Raw genomic sequence first — 21,274 nt, 5'->3', positions numbered from 1 at the left:
TTTCTCTCCTAATCTGTACTCACATACTTTATTTTAATATATTCAATACATAGCCAAATATCCAATAAAGCTGTTCTCATTTACTTATTTTCTGTCAGACAACAGAAAGAGTATTATATTAAGACTGACTACATGTTAACCAGCAGTCCAAAAAGTCGCTAGATTTGTTGCAAGTCTCTAAAGCGGTCTGAAAAGTCACTAAATTGGCAACATTTGTGTATCTTTTTCAATGGCAAAGCAGGTGACTTGATTGGACTACCTGACTCCATCTTGGCGATGTCACTTTGTAAAGAAAAACTATGCACCTATAGACTGAACACGTAATACGCATGACGTCACAGCTTTCACAAATTTGCGTTTTTGTAGTTTACACGAAGACAATAACGTTTCCATTTTCAAAACGTTCCTTTTTTTAGGCCTTCAAAACACCGTTGTTGTGTAAATGAATGGCCAAAACCTTTTAAGTTTTTAGTTGAAAACGGTGTCGTATAAACAGACTCGTAGTTAGCTTAGCTTTTAATTTCTTCATATTGCTTAAAGATGTCACCACAAACCACATTTTGTAAAGATTGACATTAAAACTTTTATTATTAATATATTCCAGCCACACAATAAAATTTAACAAATGATCACTAGAAAAAACCTCTTCTTCCATCAGCTGTACAATACAGTATCATTAAACTGGCCGCCAACATTAAACCCCCACTACAGCAATATATGTAGTGTTTTCAGCAGCATTTCACAAAATGAAAACATTATACATATGTACACATCCACATCGAATTCTCAACAAATTCACATATGTACAGTACATTTCTGTGGCTGAATATAAACATTGCCAACTTTGTTCCTCTGTTAAAGATTTGTTTTTAAAAAACGAAGCTGACAGTGGGTAGCTAGATTCAAGAGTTAGGGCATACATTTAAAAACTGTAAAAAGCATATCCTTTTAAAATGTAACTTCCAGACATGTGGTTTGATTTTCCCCAACAATGCTACCACTGTATTGCACACTAGGATGACAACTTACTCACTGGATTTCATGGGGTTGCAGTTTTTACTGCTCAAAAGATACATCCAGCCATGTCAAGTAACAAGAGATTTGGAGGTATGCTACATCTGTCAGACATTTTAACAGGTGATGTGACTGTCCAATAGAGCTCAAGCATCCTTCCCTCTCCACAGAAGATTATCATTCTCAAGACATACTCTTGAGTGGCTTGAATGGCCTCTTGATCAGGTAAAGAGAGAAAATCTGGCTTCTTTTCCCACATAGCCACTAACACAGAAAGGAATGCACTTTGGTATGTACCAAATGCCCTGGATTCGTAAAGTACAAGAATATCACAACAGTCTGAGGTAAAATATTAAAATGTGTTCTCATTTCTATTGAAATAAAATCAACCAAATGTATCACCTTGAATACTTGTGATGTTAAGACAACATGAATGCAGTGGTGAAGACACTTGTTTTATGTCAGTGATTGTTGTCTCTTACTGACATCCCTGGTGGAAAAGGGCCCTAAAGTTATTTGTTTACTCCTCAAATCATAGTAGAAAAAAGATTGAGTGTCTGAACTGCATGTACAACCTCTACTGTGCGGCCAGTTGTTCCCAAGTCCCATTTAACGAGGTTTGGGAAGTAGCCAATCTTTGGGCAATGCTCAAACATGTGCAAGAGAATCACCATGAGTCTTTCAAAGTAAATGGAAGGGAGAAATGTTGTTTGAAATAAAAATGAATGGCATTGATAACCAAAGGCACATTGTATTAAACCTAAGGGCACAATTATTCCACACTGCTGTCAATTCACAGAACAATAAAAACAGTGTAAAGTACATTGTGAAATGCCTGCTGATGTTGGCAGGTAACGTCTGCATTTGTAAAGCACTATGGGTGTCCAAAAGGGCCTTAGCCCCGGTGCAGTGTGCAGTAGGCCTGGTGGGCACTGTGCCAGCCTCTAGTGGGGGAGGAGGAGGGATCAACATGAGCATTACAGCTTTGCTGGTCTCCCTGACAGCCCATAGTTTGACCTCCTTCCACACCCCCAATCCATGACTGGGTGAAATTAAGCAGGACTACCCCCTGCTAGAGTAGGATTTCAATGTAGTGGCAGATATATTTTTTGTGCATTGCACCGTAAATCAATCCATTGATATACAAGCCACCTCCACTGGTTCCACCTATATTAGCTCTTCATTGACACAATAAAATGAAATAAATACGTTAAACTTACTAAGCTTTTACACCCATGTCAGTCAAATTATTCTTTCCATGTCACAAATGCTACAAAAATGGCCAGTCTTTGTGTTCTAAAGAGAAATATTCTTTTTCAAATCCAACTGTTTTGGATTTGGGGAGAAAGTGTTATTAATAACTTATTTGTAACAGTATTTTTTAAAAAGGGAACAACCTTTAAGAATTTTAACTCTGGCCTCAATATTAGCAAAGTCCACACAATGATTATGTAACAATTTGAGGATATGCAATGTTGCCATCTGTATTGTCTTTGTGGTTATAGATTTGTTTCGAGACTTGAATCGTGACATACTCCGCCATAACCTTGTCCATCTAAAATATGTATCATGCATGATTACTTGCTTGCATTAAAGTAAATGCAATGTTCTGCTTTCCTATTGTTAAATTCTTAGTCCTAATCACAGCAAAAAAAGCATTCATTTTAGAGACAAGACCAAAAAAAAAGAACATTCTTGACCCTAATCTGCAAACTAAGTCTTCACTCAACTGAATACACAACACTGTTTTGTTCCATAAGCTTTACATTTACATTTACATTTACATTTATTCATTTAGCTGACGCTTTTATACAAAGCGACTTACAATTGCTATATATGTCAGAGGTCGCACGCCTCTGGAGCAACTAGGGATTAAGTGTCTTGCTCAGGGACACATTGGTGTCTCACAGTGGATTCGAACCCGGGTCTCTCACACCAAAGGCATGTGTCTTATCCATTGCGCCACACCCACACCCACACCCTCTTTACGTTTCAAGATATAAAAATCATCATAAATAAAAAAGGTAAAGCACCAAAGTTTTTTTTCCTTCCAGGACAGTACACTGTCAAAAGCAACTCTTCCAGCGAATAGCTTATAATTACACGAGTGTCAAGTACTGCTGAGTATCGTCTCCATTTAGCCGCATAAATTCCTTTAAACTTGCCATCAATCTAGACACTCTCTTTTTTCCTCATTTAATGTCTTTAAGGAATGTCAAGAGATTTATAGGCACATACCAAGTCTATCATGTAAACATTGATTCCTTTTGCTACCTCATTACAGTCTGCAACATCCACTCTCCATTGTACCTGTTTCTCTTACATAGTCTCTTAGAGTGTTTTATAAAATTCTCTTGTCTTGATATTGACAGCATTAGGCTGCAATGCAACAGGTCTCGGATCGAATAGCTTTTAGTAAATGCATTTTTAACCTTTAACTCACTATTTATCTGACAGGATCTGAGGGTAGTGATTACATTTTCAGAAGCACATAAAAACAATGAACCATTACTTCATTGTGGCAAGGCCATTTACTTTTTTATGCTACAATATGTAGGTATCAAACCAAAGTGGGACTTTTTTGTTATTATAGACCAGATTGTAGAACCAGACTGCTCCTTCAAAGCAGCATTCAGCAAAGTCCTGAGATAAAAACTTTAAAGTGTTGTTCCCCCTTTCTTGGCCATTTGAGCTTTCCTAGAAAAAATCCAACTAAAGGTGCTACGAAGCAGTTCATTAATGGTGTATATGTATTAATGACTCTCATTCCTAAAAAAAACACCACGCTTTTGAATGCTCAGCTTTCCAATATCAATAACAATTTCCAATATCATAATTTAAAAGAAAAAAAGTAGTGTTCAGCTGACTAATTTTGGCAACACTGTCCTTTGTTGTATATTCCCATTGGCATCAGTCATTTGTGCCATGTTAGTCCTTAACTTTGTGGCTGAGCCAGAAGGGGGAGGTAATTTGGAGATTGAAGTTATAGCACCAGTACCCTCAGTGATCCGCTTTACGGTGGTTTTCTCCCCAGTGGGAGGTTTTGGCAAGCGTCTTCTGAGCCATGGGTGGCGAAGGGCCTGACTAGGGGTCATACGCAGGGACGGGTCCCACTCTAGACACTGTTTTAGAAAGTCCAAGAAGAGGGGGTCATCACAGCCTTTGAGTGCTGTCACCCAGTCCCTGCTGCCTGGTGGACCTCTGAGTTTGCCCCTACGTGACCTTCCCCCATTCAACCCCACTGAGCCATCAGGTAAGGTTGTGACTGTGCAATAACGGGGATATCCCTTCGAACTGATAAAATTTTTTGCTCTCTTGGATGAATCCAGTAGCTTCTGGGAGGGCATACCCAACAGCTCTATGACACATGCTAGTTGGTCCCCTTCATCTTCTCCAGGCAAGAGAGGGTACCCTGTAAGTAATTCCGCTAAGATACAACCTAAGCTCCACATATCAATTGGCATCCCATATCGAGCACCCAGAATGACCTCTGGGGCCCTGTAGAAGCGTGACTGGATGTAAGTGTAGACCCGTTGATGCTCATAACAGCTTGAGCCGAAGTCGATTACTTTTATCCCACTGCGCCCCTGCTGCTTCAGAAGGATATTCTCAGGTTTGAGGTCGCAGTGAATAATTCTGTTCTTGTGCAGGGAGTCCAGACACTGTAAGATGGAGTGTGCAAACTTGCGCACTAGTGGCAAACTAAAGCCCTGAAACTTGTTTTTCTTGATGAGCTCATAGAGGTTCATGCTGAGCAACTCAAACGTCATGCAGATATGGTTGCGGAATGTAAAGTTCTCCAGCATGTGGATGACATTCATGGTGGAGTCCTTATCCTGCTTGCGCAAATGTTCCAGAATGCGAATTTCCTCAGCTGCTTGGCGATGGAATCGCTTTTCGTTACGCACCATTTTCAGGGCCACCTGCTGGTGGTTCTTGTGGTCATAGGCCTTCACCACCTGGCCAAAACTGCCTTTACCAATAACCTTTAGTACCTCATATCTATATGATATATGGTCATGGGGCACATGAATGTAGGAGCCCTGATCATCGTCATAACCTCCATTGTTAGACCCTCCAACTACACCTTGTCTTTTCTTCGCATTTGGACCTATAAAATAGACCTCAGAGTAGCTGAAGATTTCTTGGTGTTCAAACACTGAAAGCTTTGACATGTACTGTTTCATGGCCTGCTCAGGAGTCAAAGGTGCTGGCTTAGGTTTGCTTTCAGTTGATTTGATGGAAGTTGAGCTGCCTTGTCGACACTGGCTGCTTTCTTGCTGCTTCTCCGGCATGGCCAGACCTGCTCTACCTACGGGTGTCAACCCGTTGGGTTGTGCAGTCAACACTGTCCGTTTGTTGCTGTTCTCCTCAAACAGCTGTTGGACGTGGATCTGCTGGTGATTCCCAACGTGCAGATGGTCAGTCATTGTGTGCTTATTGCCTCCAGCCTGGATAAGGTAAAAACAAAAGCAAGAGGCATTATTTCAGGATTGTTTCCCAAATAAATTAAGGACACACGGCTGATAATATATACACACATTTAGATGTGACATAAAAGAGGCAGCCATATAATGGCTTGCATATCCAAGCCATTCCAACCCTGTCAATCCTGGCAGAAGTTTTTCCATGATTCTCTACAACAGGCTAGAAAAAAATTCATTCCATGTTTATTTGCATGCATTATTAATTAACTTAATTCTTGTGCTTTGCAAAGTTTGGACAAAGAACAACAAAATCCTCCTTGTCTATTGTTGGTGGATCAATAGAAATGAAGCTTCCTATACTAAAGACCAGAGATCAGGACATAATCCATAGAGGGAAAAGAACAGCTTGATTGACAAAAATTGCAGAATAAAAACAGACTGGGCACTTATGTGTATCCCTTGTTATGCATTGACTTCCGACACTAGTGGTCCTGCTGGTTTGTATAATTTACTTCAGTATGTTAAATAACTGATCTAAGAGATTTGGTGTCCAGTGCGTGTAGTGTAATTTCTCAACCTTTCCATTTAAATGCTAATTGATGTTAGACAATATCTCGTTTTTAGCATGTGGAATTCAGCTATGGGAGACTTGGAAGATTTTTTTGTTGTTGTTTATTTAAGCTCATTAAACATGAATTTCCTGCTTTCCTGAATCTCCTGCCTTGCAAGATGCTTACTTCCTTGATAATGTGATTACCTCTGAATCTTGTTTTTACAAGGACATCCTGTTGCTTCAGTCAGATGTTTGCAGCAACCTTCTCATTTTATACAAAACATAAACTCTTACACATTTGAACATTACTCCCCTTGACATGACTGTTGTCCTGTTATTTCAGCCAGGTAGTTTTAATGGATTAGCGTTTATTTTTGTGTTTTGAATGATACTCATGATCTACTTAACTGTGCTTTATTGTCTAATCTCAGCCTTTCCGTATTCACATGCAGAGAGAGTGATAATCTCCAAGTGTAAAAGCATATCAGGGCATTGCAAGACTTATGATATTTACATATCCTTTTTATCTCAACCTATCTCCAATACCCAGATGGCAAGTACTGATGTTTTTACACCTCTGACTGAAGATAAAAATAAATACCCAGCTTGAACTCTAAATCCAAAGGCTCTGATACAATCTGCTCTAAAACCACTCAAAATACAGGCATATTTTGTGCTTTGCCCATGTCTCACACAAAACTAAAACAGTGACAATGATGTCCTGTTTAATGACAGGCTTCTAGTTTAGAAAACAGCATCATTCAAATATAAATATAACCAATATCCGATCTTAAATAGGTAAACCAATATTTAGTGTCACAAAATAAATTGCACCTGTTTTAAATAAGCTTATGATATTAAGCATAGATTCAAGTATTAGCTAAGGCAGGAAATTCTTGATAATTTACCAGCCATCATAAAGAGTAGCCTAGTTTCTACAGGAAAAATGTATCACACTGACTATTGAACTCATGCATCATACACAAGAGATTAATACGATTTAAAATTAGCCTCTGGAACTAAAAATTAATCTGAATAAAGCTTCAATTTCAACCTTTTGTTGTACTTGGTCACCCTGCTGGGTAATTCAAACAGGATCTGAACAGGTGGGGGGTCGTAGAAAATGCATGCTTGCTGGCAGCTGTAGAGGACACAACTGGAGCCGAACAAAAGACACATTTGGTCTAGGAAATGTAGTGAGCATGGCAATCATTCTAATGCTCACTACTCTGCAAAATACATATACGGCTTGAGAGGAGTGCTAAAAGGCTGTGATTCAACTGCCCTTAATGATGTTAATTTACCTAAAAGGTATGAGACTCAAATCTAACTGGACAGATATTTTAACATACAGAAAAATAAAGACAGAATAAGTATTGCCGTCCTTGTAATTACTATAAAACTTGAAGACTAGAATGTCTTCTTACATGAGTTGCTGGCTGATCTAAAACTTTCGGCATAATTGGAAGCAACCTTCTTAAGAGCTTCAAAGCCAAAATCAACACAGAGTGTGTCCCTAAATGTCCTACTAATTACCATACATAACTTGACTGTGAATTTGACATTTGAAAAGTACATTTTTAAGATCTTTTATGTATACACAATCAGCTCTAATTTGTTGATGTAATCTGTTACATAAACTAAGTAGGAATGAGCCCAACGTACTGCCCTTCGAAATCATTACTGTTATTACTGTTAACTTAAGCATCATCAAATCATAGCTCATCATGACGCCTAATCACCATGTAAGTAATAAGCGAGAGCAAGATGGAAGTTATAATTCCCAATAAGCTTATTATGTTATGATTATAATTGGATCTGCAGAAACCTGAAAAAGTTCTCATTCAATCATTAAGCATATTTTTATTTTATTTCTTTTTTAATTCACTGAAATAAAGACATATTGACATTAATAAATTTCCATCTTAGCTTAGCAATTAAATGTCTTGAAATATATACGTTGATTGACAAGCTAGATTTACAAATACAATGCTGAGATTTGATTCATTACATGTGGCAGGAATTCTGTTTTGTAAGACTATGCACACGTACAAATGTGCCTACCATGCGAGTCTGTGTCTATATTTACCCCTAATAGAATGACAGCTAAATAAAGAACTCACAGCTACTTAGTCATAAATGGCATTGATCCAATTATTTTATTTTATTCAGTGATGTCAAATACATTTACATAAACTGCAATTCTTTAAACATTACTAATAAACTAATTACTGAGCAGCATTTCATTGTCGTGCATTGCATGTGTTTTAGCAAATGTACTAATTTTTCACTAAAATATCATGTTTTTTAGTCCTACATCATGCCGTGAAGGCTGAGTGGATTAAGATTTTGGATGTATAGCTTTACATAAGGAAATTCACTAGATTTCAGCTGTGCCTGTTGGCGTCACACTGATGGCCTGAGAATTTCCCTTCCCCCACCAATGCCAACATCTCCACCAGTCTATGATCTCCACACAATACATCAACCAATGACTCTAATAAGAGAGCCACTGATCATTACTGCTCATATCTGAATATTTTTTCACCGTTTAAACTTATATTCCATGCCTTTCTTCAAAATTAATATCAAATTAATTTATCAAAACATGGGTTTAAAACTTGCACTTTGGTTTCCAACATCTTTAAACTACTGTCAGAGTCTTCTTGCTACTGTCTCTTAAAAATGCATACCTTCCAAATACAGTGAACTGTCTAATCATTACATAGTAATTCTGTATCCATTTAAGACTCAGAGAAGACCCTTATTGTCATGCATTGCTAATGTAACAACTCACAAAATTGACATACAATCTGATTTTGTACTCCACTAGCTGCATTCACAAAGTCACTTACTGTACAAGCAACTGTACAATACTCAGTCAAAATCCAGTAACAGGTTTGCATTCTGTATGAATCATGGACTCTTAATAACAAATGCTATAAAAAATGGGTTTTTCAAACTGGGGTTTGGGAGGCCCTCGGAAGGCCGCAAGAGAGCACCCTATAGGGGGGTCCGCAGAAAATTTTAAAGAGAAAGAGAGAAAAAAATATTTTAATACATTTATTTTTTTAGGGCTGTCAAAATGTGTTAACTGTAACCTTTTTCTCGCTCAGTGTAATTTGTAAGGAACTATTCTTTGTAAAATTGTAGTGAAACATTTATTGTAAAAAGCACTAAATCAATTCAAATTAGACTGAAAATGGTTTCTTCAGGTACCTCTAATATTAATCTAAAAGTGTAGGAAAATACACACAGTAAACTAATACAAAGTAAATATTTAATAATTAGCATTGGATTTCATACATTTTACAATATAAACACCAACTTTACTTAACTTTGAAAATATTATAATGTCATCTTTCTACGTAAAGATAAATACCAGGCTTTATTGTAGGAAGGGAATTATCATATGTGGTAACGTTAGCCTATTTGCCATTATTTTGAAAACCCTTGGTTCCTCAAACCATGCACTAGCCACAATATATGCTAACATTATAGCAAAACTCAGATTATGAGAACAAAGGAGGACTCAGGAGGCATGCATAGTGGAAAGTGCAAGCAAGAAGGTTAATTTTACCGTGAGAGAGTTGCTGTTCCTGAGTGGTGGTAGTGTGACGGGTGATGTGGCTTCAGTCCCTGCTACAGCCCGGGGACCCCCGATGCCCAGTCCGGGGGAAGACTGTAGCTGGCAAATCTCACCCCCTTTGCCTGTGGAAATTAGCAAACATGTAGCTGCTATTCGAAAACATTTTTTTTACACAATTGGTTTAACCTGTCAGTATTTTTTAAAGGCAAAAGAGATCATAAAAGGCTAATGTTAGTTCGTCCAGAAAACGAAAATTGTAGCCCCGTTACATGTAGCCTATCGATTAATCAGATGTATAAATCAATTAAGAAATTTAAAGTGAACCAGAATATTTACACCATTTTAACAAACGAAAACCATCATTAGCACAACGAAAACCTTTTATAAACCCCCAATAAATCTAAGAGCCATTAATCCAAAGCGCTTGGTTTCTAAATAATGTTATAGTAACTATAGCAACAGGAACAATTTACTGAATGCAAAAACAGCCGTTTTTTTAATGGTGTTTCCGGGGATTATAGCTACTGTACTCAACCCTATAGTCACCACGAGCAATGAAACGAAACGCTGCGAGCCTTACAAGCGTTATGGAGCATTTAAATCGGATAAATAATCCATCTCCAAAATCCAATCCGGAGAATTAACGTGCCCGGCGTCGCCCTCTTAGATCCGGGAATTGGGTTCCTTACCAGTCGGGTAGACAGCAGTAGCGGCAGCGGCAGCGGCAGCACAGGGTTTCTTGGTTAACATGGCCGCTGGAGAATCACACACACACGCAGAAAAGCCACTTCAGAGTCTCTCCCCTCCTCCCTGTGATCACCCACTCTGACTGCTGCTACTCCAATCAGATACATCCAGACCTGAGCAAGCCAACTCTAGGGGCTGCTTCCTCAAACGCTAACCGAATTCGCGTTATCATCGCTTGGAAACGTGCAAAACAAACAAAGACGCACGCATTGCTCTCTACAGCTCCGCACTTTTGGGCCTAGGAAATTCTGCGCAGCCCGTGGCATTCTCTCACACACATACAGTAAGAGTAACTAGGAATATACTTTAAACCGGTTTAGGTGTTGTCTGGACTTATCTATCACCCTCGTTCGCCTCCACCTTCTTTTCTCTCCCCTCCCCGTGCGGCAAGCCGTATTTACATTTATTGACTATATGAACAGTAGGCTATCTATCTATTAATGCAACAGTGTAACTACCTAACTGTAACTACAATAAAGCATGATACATTCTAGTAAATGTTTTCTCCTCTTTTGTATGTGACTGTTTTAGATATATTGCCTTTTTCCATAGCATTTTTAAAAAGTAAATTATCGATGTAATTCAAATGGGTCACATATAATTCAATCATGGCAAAGCGATGGGAGCGGCTCGAGCAAATCTTATCACGCTTTAGGAGCGCGCTAGTGAACGAACACAGTACTGTGATTTGCACGCCACTCGTGCACAATTAATTGTACTTGCCGGTTTTGGTTATTGAACCCTTATTACAAAGTCACCAGTAACCATTAATGTGGTACTAGTAAGGACTCCAATTGTGATAGTAGGCAGATCTATTCACTATTCCATTATTACTTATCCCATGTATTATTAGTTATCCATTAAATACTAGTACTTATTTTTAGTTAGTTGTAATTACTCAAATCTTTTATAGTATATATTTCTGTTATTTGTTTAAAAAAGTAAAAAAATTCGTAAGTCTACTAATAAATTAAAAACTTAAAAATAGGCCTACATCCTAAAATGGCTTGCCATATTCCCAGGTCCACCAACTCACTTGATGCCACATAATTTGTTTATAAATGCATAGGCTATATTTCATGAGATAGTATTTTATTTAATTTAATTTTTTTCATGCTTTCAATCCTGGTCACATTATACTCAGTAAAAGCAAACAATTTCAATATTTAATATTTCGTTTTGAGTTTGAAAGGGCTAAAAAAAGGGTAGGTATTTTACAGAGAGTTGTCAATAAATGAAAGTGTAGCCTTTCTTGATTTCATGTGGACATTTTTACATGGGTGTGGTGTCGCATGAACAGAGCTGTTTCATTCTTTTTTGCCCCTCGGAATAACAAGGAATTGCCCCTTGGAATAAAACTTTCACTTATACCTAATCATTAGGTTTAGTTTAGTTTAGTTTTTTTTCTTCAGCCTTTCCTGTTGACATTGGAGAGTGTTTTGTGTTCGTATATAAATGCATATAACACTTGAAATTATTTATTTCCTTTTACACTATCAGCACGTGTTATTTTGGCATGACAAATGAAATTACTGTCCACTAGAGGGTGGAGTGAGTGCAGAAACATTACAGCCTCCATTTGTACTGTACATTTAGTTCCCAAACAGGAGCCATGTAAACATTAGAATAAATTATGTTCTACACAAAAAGTATGTCCACTAAAGCTGTGGGTGAATCATTAAATATGCATTCATATGCGGCCTACGTCAAAGCACATTCTACAGTGATTAGGTTATATGTGATGTGATTGAATCTGCATTATCTGAAGAGTCTTTAACAAGTTATACATTAATAAAGCACAATAACAATGATTGATCTTATTTCTCTGATTGACGTGTTTTTGGAGTTTCAACACAATGTAGATCATCCAGTCTTTAGATAGTGGTATCTGATATCCCAAAAGATATGATTTTGATAATGATTATGCACCCCTAACTCTGAATGTTATAGATACCGAAGATACCGTCAGTTTCAGGCTCAGTATTTAAACATAAAATGATAATATCATCTCAGTTTCATCATTGACCTCACAGAAAAAAAAGAAGAAGGTTATTTTACAGCATTGATTATGAGGCAGTTCTTTTAGAGAATTTACTATCAAATCTGACTTAACTTCCAGTCTCTAAAATAAGCAAGAAAGCAAGGTGCAGCATACTCAGTAAAGAAGTAAAATGCTAAGTAAATACACGCCACAATCATCTACCTTGTCCATCCCCCCAGGAAGCAAGCTAATGTAGTGTCACATGTCAGGCTGTGGTCAGCAGAGTATGCTGGGATGGCTATAATGGCATTTGTCACTGCGGTTACTGGGAAACATCAATAAGCACTATGTAAGGAATTGGGCCATTGATCACAGCATTGGGTCATTTTATGTGGAGACTGAGCGTAAGAAGGGCTGATCTTGGGTTTGTGTTCTAACTCTCACATCATTGTCTTGTAGTTTCTGATAGTGAGAAATCAAAGGGCTGACAGAACCCATTTGCTGAGACAAAGAACCCAATCACCGAGGCATGGCACTCAAGACTAAAAGCTGTGAAAGGACCCGCAGAAGTGTGATAGCAATGCAATCATATAGGTGTTATTTGCAGTTGAGTTCTTTTAGACACTGTCTGACTGACATGCAAATGACCAACTAAAATTCCTTATGTTTTTAGGTGTCACTTAGGGGCGAGTTTATCTGAAATATACCAACATACATCCATGAAAATAAAAATACAAATGAATAAATAATAAATGGAATAAATAAAGGTATAGCAACCCAGAAACAGAAAACCCTAGAACAAATTTGGAAAAAATATCGATAAACACATGCAAAAAAAATAAAAATAAAATAAAAACTATTTCGCAGACATAACTAAAGACATAAGCATGTTTTCTGCTCATGGATATGTAGTTAAGTTACTAAGTGCCACTCAGAAACCTCTCAACATTTTTCAATTATTTGATGTCACTAACCTGGCAAACGTTTGGCAAATCCAGTGATTATTTCATCCTTAAAAGCTCTCCTTGTATCAATCCAGTACCTTGTAAACATGACTTTATTTCAGGTAGACTAAAAATACTGTGCCCCCTTGCTCCCGGAAGTTGTGTAGAGCCAGCCAATCAGATCAGAAATGTCCAGGCTGACAGGGTAGGCTACTTCCTTGTTTTGTGAGCAATATGCATCAGATGGTTAGCAAACAGATTGTGGGCAGGCCGTCTGAATCACAGACTACAGATATGATAATGGATTGATAAAATGGTAGTCCCTTGCTCAGTACCATGATGTCTTGTTGTACTTACGCCATCAGCTTAGGGGGAGGATGCAAGCCGTGGTCTATATTTAGCTTGCTTTGCTTTTATAACTACTGGAGCATCCAGGCATTAGAATGGTGCTCTGGGAATGCGTGGTGATTCCAGACTCAGCTTTCTCCGCTTGGCACTGAGGCACATGGATGCAGTAAAAACCCTCTGAATATGTGGATAAATATGCAGCAAACATGGATAGATGGTTCTCACACCATCAGCCAAGACAGTTTAATGTTAGATTTTAGTATGTGTTAATCAGCTTGCTTTTTATACATATAAGTCGAGCTTAATTTATGTCAGGTTCGATTTGCATTGCGCATACAGTAAGTCTCTCTGTCAACCTAAAATCGGAGAACAGTACATGCTTCTATAAGTTTCTGCCTTACAGACAAACCACAAAATACCCAGGTTCACCATATAAGCACTTTTCTGTACTAGTCATCATGATAAAATGAAAAGAAAAAAAGAAACACAAAAGCTGTCTGCTAAAAGCCCGAATGAACCAAAGATACAAGTATATGTTCTCCCTGGTGACTAATTAAAGCATGTATAACCTCACCTGCTCTGATGTAACAGTAATGAACTCTGCAGACAAAACACCTCATAATAATATCCAGTCCTGGGGACAGATAGTATACGCCTGAGAGCTTTTTAAAAGCCACCCACACACACCTGAGAGTTTTTTACGGTTTCCATCATGTTCCGTCACTTAACAAAAGACTATGAAAAGCACATCCTCAGTTCTGTACACTCTTGCTTTGTTCCAAAACCAAGTGAATGCATTGAGACAAAATAATACAAGATAGTGGACGAGGCAAAAGAAAAGTTGATTGACATCAACATTAAAATAAAGTATATTTTAAACTAGATTATCTTAAACAGTATTTTATCTTATTATTACTCTTATTAGGGCATCGTGACGTTAGCTTAGCAACATCCTGAAATCAAACTCTATTGAAATCAATTGTCAGGAGTTAAGTAGTGACACATGTAGTTGGTGCCTATAAAGCATTTATAAACGGTTTACAAGGCAGATGTCTTTATAGACAGAAGACAGCAAGATATCTCACTGGATTTGGAACAGAGCTACAGTATCCTTTGATTGACAACAGACAAACACCTCTCATCAGTTATTAAAAGACTCACCAGATGTACATCAATTAATTAAACCCCAAACTCATTAGAGTACTCCATCTTACTATATAATAAATTACCCACAAACATCAAACCCATTTCAGTCAGGTACCAGTTTATATTCACTCTATTTGCATAAAGCTCAAAACAGGTGGCAGGCATCTCAGGGCCTACAAACTCATTTTGGACAATTAGGATTTTTGGCCAAAACAAAAGCACAGATGGCTGAAGTACCATTGCCATCTGGTTAATAATACAGTCAGATATATGAAATGAGCCTGTGTGGTGTTTAGTGATTCGATCTGTTGTCATCCCCTCACATCAATGGAAAAAAAAATCAATAGATACTGGGACTGGAAAGCTGTCTTGCAAATCAACACTCCTGACACACAGCTTGACTGATGAGAGACTCAAAAAAATAGTGGATAGTTACGTAATAAATTAGTCATGTTCACACGTTAGACTATATTTGCATGCAGACTCCCAGCCCATGCAGACTGAGCAAATATAAACATGCGTTCGCATGAAAAGACAGGATGTACCCTGGAAATTAGTCTTAGACAGAGACTGCAGTACTGTTTGTATATGGAATTACCTCAACCCACTTCCCTATACACTTGAATTACCATTAAATATAATACCATTAAATATAACGATAGAGGTATTATTCTTGTTCGAAAGGTAAGCTATTTATAATGCCATGAAGAGTGTAAATGAAAATGTAATGCAAGTGAAAATAAAGAAAAAAATGTCAGTAGCTGAAATATGAAAAATATATCTGTCACCTCGTGACCATATAATTCTAGTTTACAGGATAAAATCTCAACACTGACATGTACAAAAGCACGCTCACATTCTGTACTCGTTCACATTGTGTTCCTGTCTCTCTCTGTGTACATTACAGATCCGTCTCCCAAAGAAATTTGCCTGAGGCAATGGAGCATATTTTTGTCAGCTCCGCTGTCATATAGTCACCCACACTGCACATATTTAGCAGGGTTTATTTTTATAGCCATCTGGTGGATTCTTAAAGAAAAGCTCAGAAACGCCTCTGAAAATCATCGGCTTTGGCTATTCACGGCAGCAGTGAATCAAATATGATACATATATAAGATGAGAGGCAGTGACTCAAACAGACTTATGCTACAAAATGTAATTGTGCTATAAATGACTGATTTTCACATGCTACTTCACACTGTTTTCTCATTATTTACTATATGTCAGAGTTTTGCATGAATGTATTAATGCCCAGAATCAAAATTCTTTCTCTGCACTTTAATAAGACATTATAGGCTTTAAATATGAGGCTTTTTATACATTTCATTGTGTTTTGCATGAATAGGTTATGGGTTGTCACTGCTCAGTGAGGGGTTTGATGCATCTTCATTTGTGCATTGGATTCAAAGCTCACAGGCAAAATTAGCCACACTCGAATGGTTCAGTGCCTTGAGCTAAAGGTAAAAGGATCTGTCCTTTCCAGTAATCATTCCCTGTATTTCCTGCCTTTGGGATACCCTTCTGGCCAGAAGGTTTTGCATGCAGATGCAAGGCTATTAACAGCACAGTGCTGAAGAAGGGGGTGTTCATTGTTGTACTTGTTGCCACATTGGAAACCCTGGCTGTATTCAAAGTCTTCTCCCATTTTAAATTCAGTCAAACGTTGCCTCTAGCATACCAAGCATTGTCTCCATGGCTGCTGGAGCAACATCTGGCTTGTAGAAAGTGTCCAAACGGATTGATTACAGAGGGAACTAACTAACAAAGCACACATTTGTCCTAATCCAGTTTGAGCCACTTTCAGTGACTCTGAACAGAACGATAGATTTCAGCTCAACACGGTGCACATATGTTCTCTGGCACACGATAGCATTGTGCTTGTTTAAAGAGCCATCATTGAGACCGTCTGTAATCTTGTGTACACCGAGTAGCCCTTAACCAAACTACAGAGACCAGTTCAGGACTGTGCAAATAATGTGTTGCCTGGCAACAATGAATCTCGATTATCAACCTGAATATCAGAGGACTTGTTTACATCCCACAAAAGCCAGAGTTTACAAGGCAGGAACAGGTGTAGTTCAAGTTACAATTTGTTTTTGATATTTAAATTCATGGCTATTGTTGTCATGCCGGTGGCTGGTAACATGCCACCATCTTTGGCATAGCTAACACAAAAAGAAGCCCAAGCTGAAATGGTTCTTGGCACATCCATTTGATTGATGATGCTGAAGGCTCAATTACCCAAAGTGTTGTTCTTACAAACAAGGTTAACTACAGACCTGTGGACCAATGAGCTCATTAGAAGAGTGATGAATAGAGTATAACATCCAATCACTTGATCTCTCACTGCGGGGGTGGAACTAGCATGAGAGTCCCATCTGCACAAATGAAAAAAGACACCAGACCCCCAACCTGAGACGCAGCATCACTTTTTAAATATCCCCCACTGCTGTTTAACTGTCACTCTTTACTGATGTTTACTTTACAGTGGCTATTGGGAATAGATGAACAACAAGTCCAAAAAAACTTTCAATGTAAAGTGAATTAATGTGTGTTTTAGCCAAATAGATGGAGATTTTTAAATATACAGAACCCGGCCAAAAAAATAAATAAAAGAAAAAAAATCGTTGTTTGGATTTAAATAGGCAATGACTGGATCATTATTTCAGTGATTATTATGTTTTTAGCATTATATGTCTGGCATCAGTTCTTCTAACCCTAATTGATGGAGTGTGTAGCTTTTCATTTCTGAAACAACCATGTAGGAAGACACATCATGGCCATATTCCAGAATGACAATGCCAAGATTCATCAGGCTTAGATTGTGAAAGAATGGTTGGGAGGGAGCATGAAGAATCATTTTCACACATGAATTGGCACCTCTGAGTCCAGACCTTAAATTTATTGAAAGTCTTTATGATGTGCTGGAGTAGACTTTACAGAGTGCTTGACTTTTACACGGTCAATACAAGATCTTGACCAAAAATTGATGCACCTCTTGATTAAAATAACATCCCAACATTTATTTACATCAAGAGGTGCATACATTTTTGGTCAAAATCTTATATTGACAGTGCAAAAGTCAAGCACTCTGTAACGTCTACTCCACCAAATCCTACATGGTTGTTTAAGAAACCATATAACATGCTAGAAACATAATAATCACTGCAATAATGATCCAATCATTGACTCTTAAGCATTTGCCTGTTTAAATCTAAACATCGACTTTTTTGGGGGGCCGTGCAGTATGTATACAGAGAGGCAGGAGCTATATGCTAACTAGGTACACACGGAAAACTGCATGCACTACACAGAGCTTTGAATGAATCCATTCATTCATAAAAAAATAAAATAAAATAAAAATTCCTCTAGCCTGAGGGAGAGCAGAAAGTGGCATCCATCAAACTAACTTCCCTCAGCACCAAAGCAAAAGAACAACCCAGCTGACTATAAACTTGGTACTTCAGTGTCAGGTGGGAAGCCACTGAAATGTTTCAATGAAGCAAATGAATTGACGCTGCAAGGATATGAAGAACCACAGCCATTCCTGCTGGGTTAAAAAAAAAAAGCTTTGAATTTCCTGCAGCTGTGTTTACGCTCTCATTCACTCCACCAGAGTAACCATGATGGAGTGTAATGTGCAGTTTTGGTCATCACAGTATAATCAACCGGAGATAAGCATGAGGTGTGGCGCCTTTTTACTCCTTTGTTATCTCATTGTTTTTCTTTCAGTCTGAGGGGTGGACATGAGTTTTATCTGATGCAGTTTTTTTAGCAAACGAGAATGTTACCAAATATTTACCCTCATGTTGAGAGAGTGACATCAAAACCAAAGAAAAATTTGATATTTAAATTCAATGACTAGAGGCTCACTCACCAAAACCAAGACTCCTTTATAACATTTGCAAGCATCAAACAGTAGCTTTGCTCTTATGCAACAATTATACACTAAATTCTAAGGAAGCATCACATGTTATGCACAGCAACAAACTGAAAAAATAAATCCAAGATAGAGAGTGAAGGAAGAGAAATAACTCAATTAAATTCATTCAATACTGAAATGTATCTAAATTAGTTTCTAATGATAAAAACTGACTTTTAAACCCACATTTGTTTATTGGAGTATCACACGGTTCTCGTAATAATCTATTAATCAGTAGAATAGTAGTTATCAGTAGAATCTCCCAAAACATTTTTTGTATGACGCCTGGTGTGGTTACCTATGTAGATAGTCCCAAATCGGTTAAGATGCTATGTGGGCTGCAAGAAAGCTCACTAGGTTTTGTAGTAGAGCTCATCACACGAGTAAGTAATGCAACTTTTGATTATTTGTATCTTTTCACAGAAACTTTATGTATCTCTCATTGCCTGTAAAGTTGAAGGTTTCTGCCTTTGTGAGTTCTGGTGTGACAGAGCTCTCAATCCTAATGGTTTATCTTAGTGGTTGTAATAAATCAGCATTTCTAATCTACTGCTCTTGCTTTTTCTCAAGAGAGTAAAATTGTTTTTGTTTTTTTTTTTGTTTGTTTTTTTGTTCAAAGTCTTTTTTTATAGATTTTTTACATAGTATAACAATTTCAAAAATAGGTTTTTTGCTCCAACAGCACTGCACCATTATCACACATTATACACACATATACATGAACAAATATGCACGTACATTTAAAAAAAAAAGGTAAATAAATAAAAAGATGAAGGAAAGAAAGGAAAAAAGAAACAACAGTAAAATCAAACAGTAAATATTAAATTTGGATCTATTTTCTCTATGTATGTCAGAACTGGCTGCCAAATAGTGAAAAACACTTGACTACAGCCTTTAATGGAGTACCGAATCTTCTCTAGTGCAAGATGATACATAAGATCCTTAATCCACTGACTAAAAGTAGGTGAAAATCTGTCCTTCCACTTACGCAATATAAGACGTCTAGCTATTAAAGTTGAGAAAGAAATCATATTTTTTGCTTTATTATAAACAGAGCTCTGTAGTAAAACCAAATATTGCAGGAATTGGGGAAGGATTCATAGATTAATGTAGGGCTCCTGAAAGAAAATTAAATATTAATTGCCAGAAGTTAAGAAGCTATTGATTTCTTTTTCAGAATTTTTTTTGCCTAATTTGAAATTCACAAATTGACACCAAGTCTATTTATTAAAACCACCTCTGTTATGTCCTACTTCTGTTTAAAACCGTCCTCTGCTTACCTTAAAAGATGTGCCTCCGATGCAATATTGTAAGTGAAAGCTTTAAACACAGCTCATCACGTTCTTCACTGATAGACATCGACTGTCTCCATTCGGCTAACAATCCAACCAGTTTCCTGTTCATTCTTCACTTCTGTTGGTTAAAATGTGTAATTACGTGGAAGAGAAGTCGATAAAAAAGACGCATTTGCAGCAGTTGATGCGGTTTGGGCACCATTGGCTTTAGATATCTGTAATTATGAGGCGCTTGAGACTTGTTACCTCAAGTATGATCACCCAAGCCTTCTGTTAGCAAAGCTCACAAGGCCAGGGCATGAGTATAGAGTAGATGTGTGACTAAGTAAAATTACACTGCTTAATAATTGATGGGGTTGAAAACGAAATTGTGTGTGTGTGTGCGAGAAAGACGCTCAGCTTGACTCCTCCTTCCAAAGTAATGAGTACTGTCACCCTGTAATTGATCCGCTGTACGAACCGCCCTTTTCTGTGTTTGATCTTCTACTACTCAACTCTACAGCTATATTTTCACAATGCACGAAGAGACCTACTCTGTATCACTCTGGTTAAACAACAGGATTAATGGTCTCTCCATCAGCACTCATTCAGTCAAGAGAAACGTATCTGTTTACTAATAAATGACAGCAAAGCTTCTGTTGAGAAAAACTAGGCTACACATAGAATGGTCTTTTCCATTATTATCATATTGTGTGAATTTGTGTAATCTGGGACACTTAACTTCTTTATACACCTGCTTACAAGGAATTTATGTTAGCATTATCATATAGGGTTTAAGTCAGAAAAAATGATTATACTCCTCTACACTACCTCAAACACCAGCCACTGATCACCATTTCAGTCACTAAAACCAAGTAACTCCTTATAATTTCAATAAATACTGCCTTGCTTTGATGATTTTCAGCTTCTGTAGACTGTTGTCTTATTTTTAATCACTTCAGTAATTATACAGACCACATTAGTTATCAGACTTGTAAACATCACATTTCCCCAGGAAGAGGTTCACACTAGCTTATATAAACAGAGACAGTTAAAATGGTATTGCAGTCAGTGACAAAAATGAAACCCAAATAACTTTTGTTACTGTATAATTTAATATTCTACTCACTGTAGATTCTACACATTCTACTCACCCATAAAACAAACATTTGATCAGTTTAAAATTACATAACCTAATGGAAAGTTCAGAGTGTTCTACCGCCTCTAATAATGTCTTTGTAGGTTTGTTTGTTTTCATTATTTTCAGTCTAGACCAAATAGACAGCTGAATTGTCGGATAAACCAGAGTCTTATTCATGCATGGGAGGT

General features: G+C 37.5%; 1 protein-coding gene across 3 annotated transcripts; it reads right to left on the bottom strand.

Moving 5' to 3' along the window:
* Positions 1 to 3,735: 3,735 nt before the first annotated feature.
* On the bottom strand, positions 3,736 to 20,248 carry dyrk2 (dual-specificity tyrosine-(Y)-phosphorylation regulated kinase 2). Of its 3 annotated transcripts, none has more exons than XM_082166481.1 (3): positions 19,952 to 20,248; positions 9,575 to 9,705; positions 3,736 to 5,465 (listed from the first exon to the last, which is right to left on the bottom strand). In XM_082166481.1, the coding sequence occupies exon 3, from the start codon at positions 5,442 to 5,444 to the stop codon at positions 3,873 to 3,875; it is 1,572 nt and encodes a 523-aa protein (XP_082022607.1). In that variant the 5' UTR covers positions 5,445 to 5,465; positions 9,575 to 9,705; positions 19,952 to 20,248; the 3' UTR covers positions 3,736 to 3,872. The 3 variants fall into 3 exon arrangements, with proteins under 3 accessions (XP_082022607.1, XP_082022605.1, XP_082022606.1); XM_082166479.1 differs by lacking the exon at positions 19,952 to 20,248 and adding an exon at positions 10,273 to 10,715; XM_082166480.1 differs by lacking the exon at positions 19,952 to 20,248 and adding an exon at positions 10,164 to 10,300.
* Between the last annotated feature and the right edge of the window lie 1,026 nt (positions 20,249 to 21,274).

This window comes from Leuciscus leuciscus (genome assembly GCF_965113295.1).
Source record: "Leuciscus leuciscus genome assembly, chromosome: 4".
NCBI lineage: Eukaryota > Metazoa > Chordata > Actinopteri > Cypriniformes > Leuciscidae > Leuciscus > Leuciscus leuciscus.
This window is presented reverse-complemented; position numbering and strand designations above follow the sequence as displayed.

Bases quoted from the DNA above. Each gene is read 5' to 3' on its own strand.
- dyrk2 (XM_082166479.1), bottom strand. From the start codon at position 10,333: ATGTTAACCAAGAAACCCTGTGCTGCCGCTGCCGCTGCCGCTACTGCT. The intron at 9,706-10,272 runs GTAAGGAACCCA...TAATTTCCACAG, and splicing joins TACTGCTGTCTACCCGACTG to GCAAAGGGGGTGAGATTTGC. The intron at 5,466-9,574 runs GTAAAATTAACC...TACCTTATCCAG, and splicing joins GGAACAGCAACTCTCTCACG to GCTGGAGGCAATAAGCACAC.